Source organism: Aspergillus stella-maris (assembly GCF_047715825.1).
Source record: "Aspergillus stella-maris strain CBS 113639 unplaced genomic scaffold BDV14scaffold_8, whole genome shotgun sequence".
Taxonomy (NCBI): Eukaryota; Fungi; Ascomycota; class Eurotiomycetes; order Eurotiales; family Aspergillaceae; genus Aspergillus; species Aspergillus stella-maris.
Window position 1 is genome coordinate 481,541 of NW_027396802.1, and position 17,782 is coordinate 499,322.

Genomic DNA, 17,782 nt, shown 5'->3' on the forward strand with positions numbered 1-17,782 from the left:
CCCAACCCCAACCCAACATCCGACACCGTCCCCTGGAAGTTTAGCGCTATCACCTGCATGAATCTGCACACAAATACCGATGAAGAAGGTCAAGGCCAACCAAGTTGGCATTGAAGAGTTTCTGGCCCCAGGCAGGTTCAAGTTGATTGTGGAGGGTTGGGTAACTTAGTATTTGCCTCTGCCTGTAACTGCTGCAACTATCTATCGATCTTGTCTTCTGACGACTACCCAATTTGAATGTAGCATAGACATGGTGTTATTACTAACAAGTCAGTCCTGACTCGGCTGAATCCTCCCGTTCAAGAACTACCTAATGTACCTGGGTGCATTGTCGGCTAACTCGGTTGTAATTTAGCAGAAGGGCTAGATGAACTAGCGAAGATCCCCAGACAACGTAGACCGAGCCGCGTATACATACACAGAAACTAGCCCGATTATCTGCCTTGGATCTGGCGAGCCTTCCTCCTTGGAATCTGGAATCCTTGCGGGTAATGTCTTGTCTTCCGGTTCCGGTTGTCCAACTTATCCAGATCATCTGGCCCCCATTTTATAGTAGTCCTGTTATTATGGTGTGTGGGTTACTATACACCCGCTCCCCCTCGCTTTATCTTACCAATCACGCCGGTCTACGCGTAAGAAAGGCTGAAATGAGCTGAACGAAGCTGAAAAGTAGCGTTTTTGGATGCATGGCATTGGGGCTGTGGTGTGGGGGTTGGTGAGCATGAATTGATGCCGCTGGTTAGTGGAGAGGGTGGAAGTGTGCCACGTTAGTCTCGGTGTCTGGGGCCGAGAAGAAGGCATGAAGTAGCTGTAGCCCTAGGTAGGCGGATGTGGTCAGATGCCTAGCTTCCAGTCGTTTCGTTGCATCCTCTCTTAGCATGTTGGAAAGGCTGATCTGATCGGGGGTGTGGTAGCTAGGTATGGGTATGAGTATAAGTATAAAGCCAGAGATATGGACATGCAAAACACTGCCCTGGACCGACCTCGCAATAGCCTCACAGCTCATGAAGAACATTTCCTCCATTTGTAGACTTGTGCTCTTCTTTCTGAACCTGAGAGACCATCTTCGCCTTTGTCTTTGCGCGTTGTCCAACTAAAGTAACTGTACAGTCCTAGCATCGACAATGACTGTCCCTAATGGTTCATTGAATGGCACGGCTGCCAAGGGTACTGAGCAATCATCTAACGGCCACACCAACGGCCACATCAATGGTCAGAGCAACGGCCACAGCAATGGATCACCGGAAGCGATAACTACGACGACCTCCCCCAACGGCACCGCCAATGGAAACAAACAACCCCCCAAACCCATCGCCATCTGCGGCATGGCCTGCCGCCTCCCCAGCGGCATAAAAACCCCCCAGCAACTGTGGTCCTTCCTGCTCGCCGGCAACGACGCACGCAGCAAAGTCCCTTCATCACGATACAACATCGAATCCTTCTACGACCCCAGCGGCAAGAAACCCGGCACCACCAAGACAGAACACGGGTACTTCCTAGACGAGGACCTCGCGAACCTCGACACATCCTTCTTCAGCATGCCAGCCAAGGAAGTTGCCAGGATCGATCCGCAGCAGAGACTCATGCTCGAGGTAGCGAGGGAGTGCTTTGAGGATGGCGGCGAGACAGCCTGGCGCGGTAAGAAAGTTGGTGTTTACGTGGGCAATCTGGGCGATGATTGGCTTGAGATGTTGGCAACGGATACGCAGAATTATGGCATTTATCGGCTTTCTGGGTATGGGGATTTTGCGCTTTCGAATCGGGTTTCGTATGAGATGGATTTGAGGGGGCCTAGATATTTACTATATCCTTTCTTTCTTTCTTTCTTTCTTACTTTACTATGCTTTGTATTGTGTCTGACGCTGTGGCAGTGTCACCGTCCGCACCGCATGCTCAGCATCAATGGTCGCGCTACACGAAGCATGCGTCGCCATCGACCGAGGCGACTGCGTCTCCGCCATAGTCGGCGGCACAAATCTAATACTCCGACCAAGCTGCACAACAATGATGTCAGAGCAGGGCGTCCTCTCACCAGACGGATCATGCAAGACATTTTCAACGGATGTAAACGGGTACGCCCGCGGCGAAGCCATAGTCGGTGTGTTCGTGAAACCCCTGGAAGACGCCATTCGCGACGGCAATGCCATCCGCGCCGTGATTAGGGCTACGGCATCGAATCACGATGGCAAGACATCGGGATTTAATCTGCCGAGCTCGGATGCGCAGGAGGCTATGATGAGGCGCGCGTATGAAGTTGCGGGTCTTGATGTTGGGGGAACAGGGTACGTCGAGTGTCATGGGACTGGGACGCCTGTGGGAGACCCGATTGAGACCAGGGCTGTGGCGAGGGTTTTTGGAGAAGTAGGCGGTGTTACGATTGGATCTACGAAGCCGAATTTTGGGCATACGGAGGGTGCGTCGGGGATTCTGTCTGTGCTTAAGACTGTGCTTGCGCTTGAGAATCGGACGATCCCGCCGAGTATCAAGTGCAGCCCTAGGAACCCAAGCATCCCCTGGGAGGAAGGGAAACTTGCTCTTGCGGAGCAGCCTATTGCCTGGCCCAATGGCCGACTGGAGCGAGCCAGTGTCAATTCGTTCGGACTGGGAGGGAGCAATGCCCATGCTATTATCGACTCCGCGGTGGGCTACAAACCCCCAGCTGTTGAGCCAGAAATTGGACTGGGACTTGGTATTGAGGATGCACCTCAGCTGCTCCTCTACACTGCCAACACTGAACCATCTCTGACTGCGCTCATGAATAATTACAAGATCTTTATCGAACAAACGGCACCGAATGTCAAAGACGTGGCATATACTCTTGCCCGCGGCAGAGAACATCTCCCCTACCGAGCATTCGCGATTGCAACCGGCTCCTCCGTTGGTGCTGTATCGCCAATAACCAAGCCCAGCCAGCAAAAACCCAAGATAGCCATGGTGTTTACCGGCCAGGGAGCGCAATGGCCCCGGATGGGCGCCGACCTGATAAAGTCTAACTCTGCGTTCCGCGACAGTATTCGCTACCTCGATCAGTACTTACAGGATACACTAGGTGAAGAAGCACCGAGCTGGAATATTGAAAAGGAACTCCAGAAGCAGGGCAAGAAGAGCCGTCTCAGTCTAGCAGAATTTGCTCAGCCTCTCTGCACAGCGCTCCAGATTGCACTTGTGGATGCCTTGCGTACGGTAGGGATCGAGGCAGATGCCGTTGTTGGGCACTCCAGCGGTGAAATAGCAGGCGCTTATGCTTCTGGTGCCTTGACTGCAGGCGAGGCGATTGTTGCTGCGTACTACCGCGGGTTCGTAGCCAACAAGCAGGAGAGACGCGGTGCGATGGCGGCTCTAGGTATGGGCGTTGTGGAAGCCGAGCAGTTCTTGGTCCCAGGTACCGGTATCGCATGCGACAATTCGCCGCGGAGTGTCACGATCTCTGGAGACGCAGAGAAGATCGAAGAGGTTCTAGCGACTATTCGCGCTGCGAGGCCAGATACCCTTGCGAGAAAGCTGCAGGCGGACAAGGCGTACCATTCCTACCACATGGCTGAGATTGGAGAGGTGTATAATGAGCTGATAGAGGAGAAGATCGCTGCAAAGAGGCCTTGTATTCCGTTTTTCTCGAGCGTCGAGAACAGGCTGCTCGATGCTGAAACTGACAGCACCATTACTCTGGGCTCGCGATACTGGCGGAAGAACCTCGAATCCCCTGTGCTCTTCAACGGCGCCGTAACAAGTCTTCTTCAACATTTCTCTAGGCAAAGCCAGCACGAAGTCATCCTTCTCGAAGTCGGTCCTCACTCTGCTCTCGCTGGACCCTTGACGCAGATAATGTCCGAAACAAAGACACCAGCACGGTACATCGCAACCCTAATCCGCAACCAAAACTCCATCGAGGACTTCCTCACGACCGTCGGAAAACTCTTCACATCGCACCTCCCCATCAACCTGCAGTCTCTCTTCCCCACCGGAACATCCAGATGTCTGCCAGACCTCCCCCGGTACCCCTTCAACCACGGCACAACAAAGCACTGGTTTGAATCCCGCCTCAGCAAAGAGTTCCGGCAGAGGGAATACCCACACCACGATCTTCTCGGCGCCAGAGTAGTCGAGAGTACGGACCTCGAGCCTGCATGGCGCAACCTCCTACACGTCAACTACAGCACGGTCTGGCTAAAGGACCACAAAGTCGGACAGGACATTGTCTTCCCCTTCGCTGGCTACGTCGCCATGGCAGGCGAGGCCGTGCGGCAGACGACAAAGATCGAAGATGCGTTCAGGCTGCGCCGTGTCTCTGTGGGGACGGCGATGTTGCTCTCGGAGGAGAAACCGACTGAGATTATCACGAGTTTGAAACCGCTGCGCCTGACGATTTCGCAGGATAGCAGCTGGTATGAGTTTACTGTTTCTGCGTACAATGGGCGCCAGTGGACGAAGCATTGTAGTGGCGAGGTCAAGGCTGAAAGCCCCGAGTCTCTGCCTGCAGGGACGAGTCCTGACCCTTTTGCGCGTGCCGTGGGATGGGAAAGGTGGTTCGACGGTGTTCGGCGTGAGGGCCTTGATCTAGACTACTTTTTCCAGAATGTAGACCAGATCACGGCGTCGACGACAGAGCATGAGGCCCGGGGGATTGTATCGAGCAGGAAACATCCCTTTGACCCTCGCTCGCAGTACCACATGCACCCGGCTGTTCTAGATAGCGCGCTGCAGCTGCTCTCAGTCGCGTGCTCAAAGGGTCTCACGCGCAAACACAAGAACTTCCTGCCGATATTTGTCGACCAGCTTCTTGTTGCGCGCACAAAAGACGAAGAGGACTTCGTCATGGATGTTCGGATGAGCGATATGGGTAATGGATCGACTTCGTCGCGGCTTGGTGAAGGGCAGGGTATATTGGGAGGGCAAGTTGTCCTGCAGTTTGAGGGCCTGAAGATCACGCCGGCGAGTATCACTGATGATGCTGTAGATGTGATTGACCCTCATGCTGCGGCGAGACTGACCTGGGCTGCTGATATTGACTTTGTCGATGTGCAGAGTCTTTTCCAGGCTTCTGTTAGTCGCCAGGAAGTTGCTCGTGATTTGGAAGAGCTTGGGAAGTTATGTCTGGGGACTTCCTCAGCAGACGAAAGTACTTCGCAGCGGATACAACAGTATCGTGAACGACTGTCCAATACTTCTGCCTCGTCTGTAACAGATGCTCTTATTGCCGCCACGTCCAACAACGACTCTCTACTCGTCAATACCACCTCACCAGAAACCCTACCCACCATCGACAACTTCCTCTCAGATCTCGAACTCGACAGTTCCGCATTCTTCAAAACACTAGGCCACTCCAATCCAACCCTCCGAGTCCTAGAAATGAGCCACTGGGCCACGTCACCATCCATTCCAGTCCTCAATGCACTTACACTACCCAGCGGACGTCACTTATGGTCGCAGTACACCTTTGCGTCGAGAACCGCCATTGCATCTGGCGAGCGTCTGACGGGCTACCTCAACCTCGAGTACGCAGCCCTAGATATAAGCGGAGATCTTGCAAGCCAGGGCTTCGAAGGGCGCCAGTATGATCTGGTTATTGCGAATAACGCTGTCCACGCAAGCTCGAGTATTGCGCAGTCGCTACTGAATATTCGGAAGCTCCTTGCTGTCGATAGTCGTCTGCTTCTTCAGGAGCTTACGCCGGCGCATCGGGACTGGGTTGACCTTGTCTTGGGCACTGTGCCTGGTGAACCGTATCTTGATGCTTCTCGTTGGAAGGAGGAGCTTGGAAGCGCGGGGTTCGATACTGCTTTTGTTGGCTCGGATACAGATGCTCATCAGATCCACACCTTGGCCATTGCTCGTCCACGTCCATCCACAGTGCGCGTCGAGACAATTGAAAGAAAACCCATCAGTCTTCTGGTCAGGGATCCAACGAAGACATACGACCTAATCGAAACAGCCCTCCAGAATCAAGGGTACAAGATCACAAAAATTACCCTAAAACATACCCCACGACCAAACATCGACATCATCTCGATCCTCGATCTGGACGGTCCCTTCTTCACAGACATCGCCGACGAACCATACTACGACTTCCAGAAATTTCTCGCCAATCTCAAGAACTCCGGTATCATCTGGGTAACAGGGCCCTGCCACATCCGTGTCCAGGACCCGCGATACGCACAAGTCATCGGTCTTGCGCGGGTGATTCGCTCAGAGCTCCTAATTGACTTTGCAACGTGTGAAGTAGACGACTTGACACAGCCCTCGATCAATTTTGTCGCGAAAGTCCTTGATAAGTTCTCTGCTCGTGGAGAGCAAAACACAACCACGGCCGCGGCAGCCCTAAGCCCAGACTTCGAGTACGCAATCCACAACGGCGTCGTTCATATAGGCCGCTACTTCCCCTTCGTCATGATGGACGACTTCAAATCCAAACCCAATATACCTGCGCAGCTTGTCGAAAACCAACTCGAAAACCAGAGAATGAAAGTCGTCATCGGAACCCCCGGCCGCCTAAACACGCTCCACTGGGAAGCGAACCCCAATTCCACAGCCACACCACCACCACTAAAAGACCACGAAGTAGAAATCGAAATGCACGCCGTCGGCGTAAACTTCAAGGACGTGCTTGTGGGCATGAACCTAATCGACCACGTAGGCCGGTACCACGGCCTCGAAGGCGCCGGGATAGTCCGACGCGTAGGGGCCAAAGTCACAGAATTCAAGGCTGGCGACCGCGTCGCAGCAATGGAACACAATATGCTCTCGACGCTTCTCATCGCGAATGAGATAATGTGTGTGCGCATCCCGGACGAGCTGAGTTTCATTGATGCGGCGACGATGTTCACGGTTTATGCGACTGTTCAGCAGGCGCTGATTACGGTGGGGAGATTGCAGAGGGGGGAATCGCTGCTGGTTCACTCTGCGTGCGGTGGAGTTGGACTTGCAGCTATTCAGATTGGTAGGATGATTGGGGCGCAGATCTATGCTACTGTTGGTTCGGAGGAGAAGGTGCGGTATCTTGAAGTGCACTGTGGGATCCCGAGGAATAGGATTTTCAATTCTCGTGATAATTCATTTGTGCAGGGTGTTTTTCGCGAGACAAACGGGAGGGGCGTGGACATGGTGCTCAATTCTCTCTCTGGCGAACTTCTGCATGAGACGTGGAAGTGTGTTGCGCCGCACGGCAAGATGATTGAGATTGGCAAGCGTGAGCTTATTGGGCATGGAAGACTGGATATGCAGCCCTTTGTGGCGAATCGCAGCTATTGCTGTGTCGATATCGATGCGTTTTATGATACGAGCATGTCGAGGTTCAAAGAGTAAGACTACAAAGACCCTGCCCCACCCTACCCTGACCTAGCCCTAAGTCTCTATCGCTGACATTGTCGGGGAAATCTAGGATGATGACCGAGACCCTGGAATACCTCCAAAAAGGCCATATCACACCAATCCCCATAGCCAAAGAATTTGATGCTTCCTCCGTCGCCGAAGCCTTCAAGTACCTCCTCCCAGGCACACACATCGGCCGCGTGGGAATCCGCATCCGCGACATAAACGGGCAGCCCACGCTTCACCCAGGAGACAAAAATGCCATTACAACCCCTCTCCAAACACTTCAACTCGACCCACAAGCCTCCTATCTTCTCGTCGGCGGCCTCGGAGGCCTAGGCCGCGCAATATCGCGATACATGGTCGAGCACGGCGCCCGACACCTAGTCTACCTCTCTCGTAGCGCAGGCCAAACCCCCAACGACCAAGAGTTCATCGCAGAGATCAAGAGCATGGCAGTCGCACCGGAGGAAATCACCATCACCACCGTGCAAGGGGACATAACCAGCCTATCCTCCGTATGCGCCGCAATATCCCACATCCCAACAACCACCCACCCACTAAAGGGCATCCTACAACTCACAGCCGTCCAAGCAGACGAGAACTTCGCGCGCCTCCCCAAGAGCCAATGGGACTACAGTCTCGCCCCCAAAGTCACAGGGACTTGGAACCTGCATTACGCCTCTGCCGCTGCAAAATTGGACTTCTTCCTCCTGTTCAGCTCTATGTCCTCTGTCATCGGTTTACCAGGGCAAGCGAATTATGCGTCCGGTAATAGCTTTTTGGACGCGTTCGTGCAGTATCGGAATGGGTTAAACTTGCCCTGCTCGGCTGTTGATATTGGACCTGTTGCGGATGTAGGGTTTTTGTCTGAGCGCGAGGCCCTGCTCAGGACTGCGACGTTGACGGGGTTTAAGACGCTGCAGGAGCAGGAGATGCTGGATTCGATTGGGCTGAGTATGATGGCGCAGATACCACCGCCATCACAGGATGAGAAGTGGTCTTCATTTTCCGACCCCAACGTCTTCGTCCTCGGTCTCGAATCGACAATCCCACTAGATAGTCCGTCCAACCGCGCTGTGTGGAAAAAGGACCGGCGCATGGCGATATACCACAACTCTTCTTCCCCGTCCTCCTCTTCATCATCATCAACAACAGACCCATCCTCATCACCAGACATCCTAAAAACGTACCTCGCCTCCGCACGCGCCGACCCCTCGCTCCTAAAATCGCCTACCTCAGGCGCATCATCCTTCTTCGCGACCGAGATCGGGAAGAGGCTGTTCAGACTCCTGCTCAAGGACGAGCGAGATATAAATACCGGTCTTGCCTTGTCGGATTTGGGGCTTGATTCGCTGGTTGCGATTGAGTTGAGGGCTTGGTGGAAAGGGGCGTTTGGGTTTGATATCTCGGTGTTGGAGATGTTGAGTTTGGGGAGTTTGCAGGCTTTGGGGGGGTTCGTTGTTGAAAGGTTGGTCAAGGGGTTTGATGAAGCGGAGGGAAAGTAGGGCTTGTTAGGTGGTACTATATCCGTGTGTTATACTGAGAACAAAGAGACACGAAATTGGTTTGGTTGCTGCGGCAAGCCAGCTGGAGCCTTAATCTGCATTTCTTTCTAGTATACACACATTCGCCTCATCAGCCCACCCGATCTCCAACTCCCCTCAGCCAACTCCTCTTCGATTTACCTCATCTCAACCACGCCATGTGTATAAGAAGCCAATGCAGCAACCAAGAAACAAGAAACAAGAAACCCAGCAGAACAAAACACGTCATGGGTAGAAAGGCCGCTAAGAAAAGTACCACGGACGCAAAAACCATAAATATGAAGACGCTCTTGAAAAGTGGAAAGGCAAGCCCATTTGAGTCCCGTCAATAAAACGCCAATCCGCACTCGTACAAATCCAGGCAAGGCTTGAGTGGAAAAACGAAGTAAATGGGAAAGGTAAAAAGACTAGTGGTCTGATGAGAACCCATCTCTAGTACAGCTTACAACAGCTGCTCGTGCGAAACGGAACAGAAACGCCGGGTGATGCATGCATGCAAGCACAGCACTGAATGGGGAATGGGTGGTGCAGTATGATGTTTGCGAAGGTTCTTTTTTTCGTTTTCGTAACTTCATCATTTCGTATGGTGTATGTGGTGTATGAGATACAGTCGCGGTATTTCATCTTGTTTGTGACTTCGTTTCATCGATCGATCTCACGTTAGGGCGTTCCTGTGATGCCCATCTCCGAATCGCTACCCATCGAGTTGTCTTCCCATTCCTCTAGAGATTGAACATCAGATTCTGGGCCTGAGTAGTTAGACGCTGAAATTGACATAAGAAAAGTGGCGGACCTACCGGATGCAAGTTCTTCGGGCAGGTCGACTGCCAGACCTTCAATAGCTGTCAAGACGGCTGATCGATATTAGTAAGAAGGGTCCGCAGTATAGGGCTCGGGAAAGTACCTTGTGCTTGATCGATCATCTTCTGGTCCTCCTCGGACTCACCAAAGTAAGTCGCCAAGCAGTGATCAATCACAGTTCGAATGGCTTCCAGCGCCTTTGCTTCGACATTAATATCCGGCGTGACGAGGTGCGTCTTACGCAGCTTGTCAATGCTCGCTGAGACGAGATCCTTCGCGGTCTCTGCATAACGAGCCTTCCACTCCTCGCTAATTGCCGATCCTTCTTCATCAAACAATATCCGACGCAGGAAATCCACCGTTGCGGTCCTGATAAGCCCTTCAGGGTACATCAGAAGAGCAGGTACCCAGTCTGGAATCAGGTCAATGACCTGGGACGTGAACCACGTCTCATCAAGGCCAAGTCGTTCGTTCCGACTGAGCAGAACATTCGTGAAAAACGCAAGGTGTTCTTTTCCGCCGCTATCATTGATGGTGTCGACTCCTTTGGCGACCATATCGAGAATGGAGATGATGCGGTTTTCGTCTGGGCATCTCCTGCAGAGGATCAGCGTGGCTTCCAGGAACGGAGTACATCGATCAGCTGGCGAAAGGCGCAGTCCATCTTTGACAACCTGGAGAATCGGTTCTATAAGGCCGGCTTCCGGTTCCGAGTCCATAAGAAGACCAAAGATATTCCTGCATGCCTGCGGGCTGCTGTAGTGATGAAGGATCTTCTTCAAAATAAGCAGATCTCTACGCGAACCCAGAGGTCGAATGAGATCGCTTTCTTCAATCGTAAGCGAGTATTTGTCGCTGGCAAGCACCTGTCGCTCGTTATCTGAGATTGGCCGAGCAGTGAAATCAATATTCGCCAGAAGGACCGACAAGAGATCCATGAGTCTCCTGTGGGAGAACTTTCTCCCCTTCTCAAGGAGCTTGGCGTAGGCGATATACTGACGTTTTATCCCTCGATTGTCATAATCGATCCATAGAATGTCGAGACATTTCAAGAGGAAGCCGTGGTCGAGGACGATTCCAGCTTCTTGGCTCCCAGCGTTCGCAATCAAGAACAAAAACTCAAAGTAGTCATCCCATGACCGAGCGATAAGATGCAATGTAGGCCACATGGTGTTGAGAGTAGAGACGATATACTCGATGCCATCAAGGTAATGAGCATTCAATTTCTCCTTTTCAAGGGTTCCTTCTTCCGCCTGCATGTAAAGGTCTCGAAGCCTGGCCAGTGCGAGTGCAAAGATCCTGATCGAAGTCTCGCGGACTTGCATATGGGGATTCTTCAAAAAATGGGGTATTCCGGCTGGTTTCACCAAAGGCCACGAAATTACTCGTTGCGGTCCTCTGGGATTCTCATTAATGTTCCTGTTGATCTCTTCTATGAAAGCGTCGAATCCTTGGAGGTCTTTCGTCCGCGTGATCAATTGCTCCACTGTGTCAAGTGCGATGAGCAACATGGACTCTTCCAAATTGCTCTTCGCCTCGCTCTGAGTGACGTGGTTTTCACGAAGCTGCGTAAAGAGGTAGCGAACAAAAAGGGAATAGAACGGGTCTAGAAGACAATAGGTCCGCACAAACAGCTCGTTTTCCATGACGATATGATTGGCAAGCGGCACTGGCAGTGGAACGCGCACTGGATAGTTATTCACAGCCGCATTATAGGTGGAATTGGCAGCTTCCACGCTCGAGACACGCTGGTAGAACAGCATGTAAGCATTCCAAACCTTGTTGAAGCGCATCTGACCGACAGATCCTGAATGAAGAGAGTCGCTGTAGCCGCCGAAGCACTGCTCTGCAATTCTGTTCGGATCAAATCTGCTGACATCGGAGTCGTTGAACTCTACCCACGTGCCTCCATTACCCCCAGGCCTCTCACGTATGTACGAGTAATAATGACCGGACTCCGCGGTGCCGCTATGAACTAGAACACCAACCAGTTCGAAGATATCTTGCTCAGTTTCGGCATTGTTATCCGAAAGATAGTCCACAGTGAAAGGCGTCATATCAATGCGCTCGGGGAATTGGAATTCATCGTTGATTTTGCTGCGTACCATGGAAACCATATCAAAGTCGAATCGTTTAAGATGGAATATGAGATTGTCAGGCACGTCTTTGAGGCAAGCCCGTTTCACTGCATCGACATGTCGCCCGCAAGAGGTGCAAGAATATTTGTTATCTCCTTGCATGATCTCTCCTTCGACATAAGCCTGCAGACTTTCCTCAAGGCTCGCTTTACCCTTGATATCACACTGAATGGCAGAGAACGGCTCCAGGCGCTCCGAGATATGCGTACACTCCTTAGACTTGATTTGTTGAACGAGCTGTCCGCCGTAGAACGATCTGAACTTCTTCCTATCATCGGGTCCGGTAATTTGAGCTTCCCAGCGATCAAAGAGAAGATTGTAAAATTCGTCGACGTCCATCTGAATAGTCACGTCCACAGGCTCATTATCGTAGGTACGAATGGAGTCGACGAACCCCGAAGGATCAACACCCTTGAGCCACGACTCTTGCATGTACCCAAAGACCTTCTTCGTCTCCTCGAGCAGTTTCTGAGAAGTCGAGGGCTCCGTCAAATTGAGCTGAAGCATGAATTCGCGAAACCCCACATTCATGAACAGTTGGCTCAGAAGTGAGTTCAGGTAGCATGTGTTTGACAGGTTCCTTAATCCAGCATAGCCCTCTGGAGCGCGGATAAGCTTTTGTCGGTCAAAGCACCACCCAAATTGGTACGTATTATCTAATAAAAATCGTCAGTCACGGAAAGCAAAAACAAAATAGGAAAGGACAGACCTTGCGGGATGATGTCTTCCAGCCGGAAGAGAAGCTGGGCATAATTGTCATCATACTTGGAAAGCAACCCAACAATACCGTAAAGCTCTTGTCGCGTTTGAGTATGCATGACAGGAACTTGAGGGGTGATAAGCTCGGATGACGGCTGAGACAGGTCAGGGAAGAGGTATGTGTCGAAGAGTTTCCCCGTCAGGTTGCTGCAGTTGAGTTTTAGTTACAAGCACTGGTACTATGGTGGGCATGTCTTACAAGGTATCGAGCGCGATATTAGAAGAGCTCGCAATATCCAAGCACGACTTGAGAAGTCTAGAAAAGCCAAAGATGACATAGTCTACGGGCTCACGACCCACGAACTGTATCACGATTAGCGGGAAAGCGGTAGATATTGAAGATTTGAACTAACCTCATTCGTCCGGTGGTTCAGCATGATGCCACTCCACTGCTTGAGGTACTCGCTGAAGATCATATCGCGAGGCGACTTCTCCGCAACGGAGGCGAATACCACATTAGCGAGATCGAAGAACTCTTGCGACTGCGCTGGATGTTCAAGAACGCGAGGGAAGGTCAGTACAAAGGCATCCCAGATCGTTGCCAGTATGTCTATTCTAGCGGGGTTATCGAGGAGAGCCGCTTCTCGCGCCTCTTGCATGGCTGATGCCGGAAGTTTGGGTTTCTTGAACTGCTTAGAGGGGCTGCAAATGAGACAAATGTTGTCTGCGACTCCTCGCCGAATCAGCTGCCGACTTTCTTCGATCAGGAGAGAGAACAGAAGCTGATCGAATTTGACCTGTTGCTTTGTCGCAGCCCAGAAATCGGCATCCCGGACGGAAGCTTCAATAAATACGGCGACAGAGTAGCAAACCAGTTTGTGGATGTTAAACTCAGGGGTCTGAGTAGTTGGCAGCTTTCGTCCAACTTCCATGATGCGAAGCAATTGCGCGACGAGGGTAGCGGACTTTGGGATCAAAGGCGCATCGTTTGACACAGGGGCTTTCACTGTCAATGGGTTAGGGTAACATATCGATGATATAGTATTATGCTTACCCATCAAGGCATATAGAAGACACTCGATCAAGCTACTAGCAAAGAGAACGCTCGTGGGTTTCGTTGCCAACGTCTCCGCTATTTCGGGGCGTATCAACGCGGCGACCACGACTTGAACACTGTGAGAGACAAGTTGTTCGCTTGGAGTTGCCTGGAAGGCTCATTAGCACAACCACATAAAACCCTGTAGGGATTGGAGCGCACGAACCTCAAGCCCCTCATGACGAAGACAGTCGGAAAGAGCATTGACGGAGTAGAGGAAGTTATAAGGCTTGGCCATAGGAAACATGTCCTCTTCGGTTATGTCGGTTGACTTGACCAGATTGATAACGTTTTCCTGGGGCGGAAAGACCACAAGGAAGTCGTATATCTGCAATCACAATCAGCAAATAATCCAGAGGTCGGCAGTAAGAGATATTCCGGTACGCTACGCACCTCCCGAGCCAGATGGTCGTCCAAGTTGAGAAGATCGTAGAGATCATCAAATTGCTTCAACACTTCAGTATCGACTGAAGTCAAAGCTTGCTGTTTCCGTCCAGCGGCCCCAGAGCTCGGATCTCTACGAACAATCAAAAGCCCCGAAAGCCTTAGATCACGAACAGTCTGCTCCGACTTCTCAAGAAGGTCAATCTTTTGCCCGGAAGATATCGTCATGATCTTGGGATACCCAGTAACTTTGAGTAAAGCTTCGACAAGTTCGGCTGATGTATTCAGGTCACCGATCCGCAACATACGGACTTTCGAACGCACGCCACCATCAAACGACTGGTATTGGATGTTGATGAGCTCGCCTTTTACCGGCTGGAGTGGTAGGCTAGGAGGAGAGTTTTGGGGTGGGCTATATTGAGGCCGAGTCCGCAAAGCTTGCAGGAACTGCCGGAGGAAAAACAGGGAGCGGCTGAACTTGAGTTCATCAGCAAGTACTGCATTGTCAGAAGCCTCAATAATTATTTTCTCATCATCCGCGTCCGCTAGTTCGCTGGGACGCGATTTGAGCTTCGAAGCGGCAGACTTGAGCTGGTCCACACATCGATCTACCAGAGCCATGTGCGTAGCCTCAACAGACGAACGGTGAGAGCGACGAATGATATTGTGGTCGAGATAAACCTCTATCGCGAAAGAAATTGCATCGACTTCCACCGTGTTCGAAGGCGCAGTTAGAATGAATTTCCATATTCGGTCAATACCAGGAATCGAGACCACTTCGTTCTCAGCAGCTGGTGGCGGCGGGTTGAAGCGAATCTCATAAGTCATGCTCTGCTTGGCGAAGGCAAGGACCTCGATGCAATAATCTGCAGGCGATAAATCTGGGAGGTATTTCCGAATGCAGCACTCAATGAAAGGGTTCTCCACGACGGTGTTCTGGGTGATCGTGCAGAATGTGTCCCAGAGCATTCTTCTCCCTTGATGGGGAAGATCTTGCGACATGAAGACCTTGTACCATAGAATATCTCCGAGCTCCGGGCTGATGGAGTCTGGTACTCGTTCAATGATTCGCGCAAGCATATGGACGCGAGAAATGAACCCCGTCCTTGAGAACGTGTCTGCTAGATCGATCTTCTTTGCTTGTACCACCTTAGCAACTTCCGATATGAGCAGATGCGTGAGATTGAATTCCTCCGCGAGCTTGCGGATCTCCGAGGAGTCTTGGCTGTTGAGTAGAGCACCCAAAGCCTGGATACTGCCGACGCTGAACTGGTTTCTCTCTGCAATATCTTGGACGCACCTCTCGTAAATTTCCATTTTGTCTGCATCGCTGAGACCAACTTGCATAAATGAAGTCAGTTGAGTGCTAGCGAACTTTTGCAGAAGTGCTTTGAGGTCCACAGCAAGTTCTTCGGTCGCGGCACTCTCACGGATCAAGCGTACGCATAGGTGAAGAGGCCTGACATCGTTCTTCAAGGTGTCAAAGGACTCCTGTCTATTGGAGCGTAGGAAAGAGAAAAGCTGTTCACAGAACTCCACCATCCGCACGTCGAAACGAGTCAGAGGGAGCTCTAGTAACTTGGAGCACAGATAGAGTAAGCCAGTAGAGTTAGGCGGGTGCAGACTGAATGTCTTTACGAGCATTCCAAGCACTTCGGATACCGTTCGAGGGTCCGGGCTCTCTGTGACGGTCTTCCAGATGGTGTCGGTATCGACATCAGTGTATGTGAGGGTAACAACAAGGAAGCCTACAATGTTATGGCTTCTGCTAATCAGCTGCGGGTGGGAGTCAATGCCGACAATGTATTCGACGAGTTTGCTTTCTCTCAAAAGATTGACCATGAACTGAACAAGTGGATGATGTAAGCCCACATCAGGGTCTTTGCGCATGTGTGCTGAGTAGATATTGACAAAGTCTTGTTGCATTGTCTCGATACCAAGGACACGAAGTTCCATTCGACCTTCCATGACGTGTTTCTTGAGGACACCAAACCTCCAGCCACTGAACATCATGGAAGGGAAGCTACTGCGTGGAATGCTTTCGGAGATTTGTAGTGTGAGATCCTTGCCAATACGGGAGACGATGCTTGCGCTTTGATTGCATAGTGCCATATATGCAGACGAAATGTGACGGAGCAGTTGGTTACTCGTTTCGTGAGTGACCCATGGAGACTTTTTAGTAATGTGAGCCTGGTACGCTTCGTCTACAGAGCGTATGAGGCTGTACAGTGTTTCCATTGCTTTTTGATGTTCGGGAGATTCGGAATCCTGGTTTTCGGTGTTGTAGCCATTGTGATCATTGCTCGATTCGGCCAGTGACTGCACAACCTTGACCGCAAAAGCCAACGGTGCGGCGAGTTGCGGCATGCGAGGGATGAGCTCGATGATGATGGATGTGTATTCCGAGAGGTACCGGGCGCCATTCATCGGAGCAGCCAGCGTTCTGTCGTTAAGACCGGATAATATACTCCCAACCTCATCTCCATGTCGTCTATGCATAACCATGTAAAACGGTATTTTATCAAAGGACAACAACCATCCTAGAGATTGAACATAGTTCCGGGATATAAGATCCACGTCTTGCACATCGGTATCATCGACTAGTTGTCTTAGGAGTAGAGTATCCAGGCGTACAAGGTGGAAAGTTATTTTAATGTAGTCGTCCATATATCCTTCCAGGATGCTCCAGAAGCCGGGGTTCTCATCTGGCGAGAATTCGTCACTGTACATATGCTGGTCAGCCTCAATCATCACTCGGGTGTGGAGATTGTGAAAGAGGCGGCATCACTCACGATCTCCGGAGCAGGCTGTCTATTAGCAATGGGACCTCGTCCCAAAAGTACCGAGAGTCCATAAATGACTCATGCGACAATTGGTTTAGAGAGCTTGCGACCTGATCGAACCAATGTTTGACCGCGTTAAAGACAATTACCTCGTGCTCGCTCGCTAAACATGGTCTCGGTTAGTACTCGCAATAACAGATATAGAGCAATTATATCAGAGTCATACCCTTTTCGATGGCGCTACAAGCATCCTCTATGTTCTCGCGCGGCTCGCGATCCTGATCCAGCGCCGGAAATTCTTCCGGTAGATAGATGTGGTCGCGGAGCTCCACAACATCCGGCATTGAAGGGTCACGCAAAGCCTCCCCTAAGGACTTCCAACTTGTGGTATTCGGATCTTGATCCATGTCTTCCAGCTCCGCCACCTCGATCTCCGGGCTTTGGGCGGGGGACGAAGATATTGATACAACATTCGTAGGTTGTTCTGCGGTGGATGGTGGTGAGGAGTCAACGTCGGGGACTTCGTTCTCTTGTGAAGCTGTAGGAGGGTTTCCGGGGGTGGTCGGCGATTTCATATTGATCGTCATCCTGCTGGCAGGACGGTTGGGCGTGGGAGGTTGCTGGTCCGCAGCGGCAGGAGCATCCGGGGCGGTCTTGGGCGTCGGAGTAGGCGTCTCGTCGGGGGCAGGCAGAGCTTCACACGCTCCGCTTCCGCTGTCGAGACGGGGACGTTTCCGCGTGGACTGGGGATCGATTTCTTCCATGGAATCGCCGGGAGAACGCGTCGTGTCGGTCGAAGTAGCGTCAGGCGGGGTGCTAGAGCTCTCTAGCGGGGCAACTGCCATGACATTTTCCTAGCTCGACCGTAGGGCGGGAATTCTGATCCGGCAGGTGAGCGGTGAGTGAGGAAGGGATATCGGAGGAGTATGGGAGAGAGGAGAGTGAGAGGTGGGAGGGAGGGAGCAGCAGCTGAGGTCGGTCAGGTACGATAGGTACGGTAGGAAGTACTAAAGTGAAGAGCGGAGTGAG

At 51.7% G+C, this 17,782-nt stretch overlaps 2 protein-coding genes across 2 annotated transcripts; one reads left to right on the plus strand and one right to left on the minus strand.

Moving 5' to 3' along the window:
- Positions 1–1,124: 1,124 nt before the first annotated feature.
- BDV14DRAFT_196935 (reducing polyketide synthase sphB) lies at positions 1,125–8,813 on the plus strand (the record flags this gene model as incomplete). Its single annotated transcript, XM_073772549.1, has 3 exons — positions 1,125–1,768; positions 1,872–7,295; positions 7,376–8,813. 3 exons carry the CDS (start codon positions 1,125–1,127, stop codon positions 8,811–8,813), a joined length of 7,506 nt encoding a protein of 2,501 aa, XP_073631597.1.
- Positions 8,814–9,348: 535 nt separating this feature from the next.
- On the minus strand, positions 9,349–17,734 carry BDV14DRAFT_145360 (putative ubiquitin C-terminal hydrolase). The gene is made up of 10 exons (XM_073766427.1): positions 16,980–17,734; positions 16,763–16,916; positions 13,980–16,692; positions 13,753–13,914; positions 13,545–13,695; positions 12,904–13,496; positions 12,750–12,853; positions 12,501–12,697; positions 9,757–12,447; positions 9,349–9,706 (listed from the first exon to the last, which is right to left on the minus strand). Exons 1-10 carry the CDS (start codon positions 17,596–17,598, stop codon positions 9,513–9,515), a joined length of 7,578 nt encoding a protein of 2,525 aa, XP_073631598.1. The 5' UTR covers positions 17,599–17,734; the 3' UTR covers positions 9,349–9,512.
- Between the last annotated feature and the right edge of the window lie 48 nt (positions 17,735–17,782).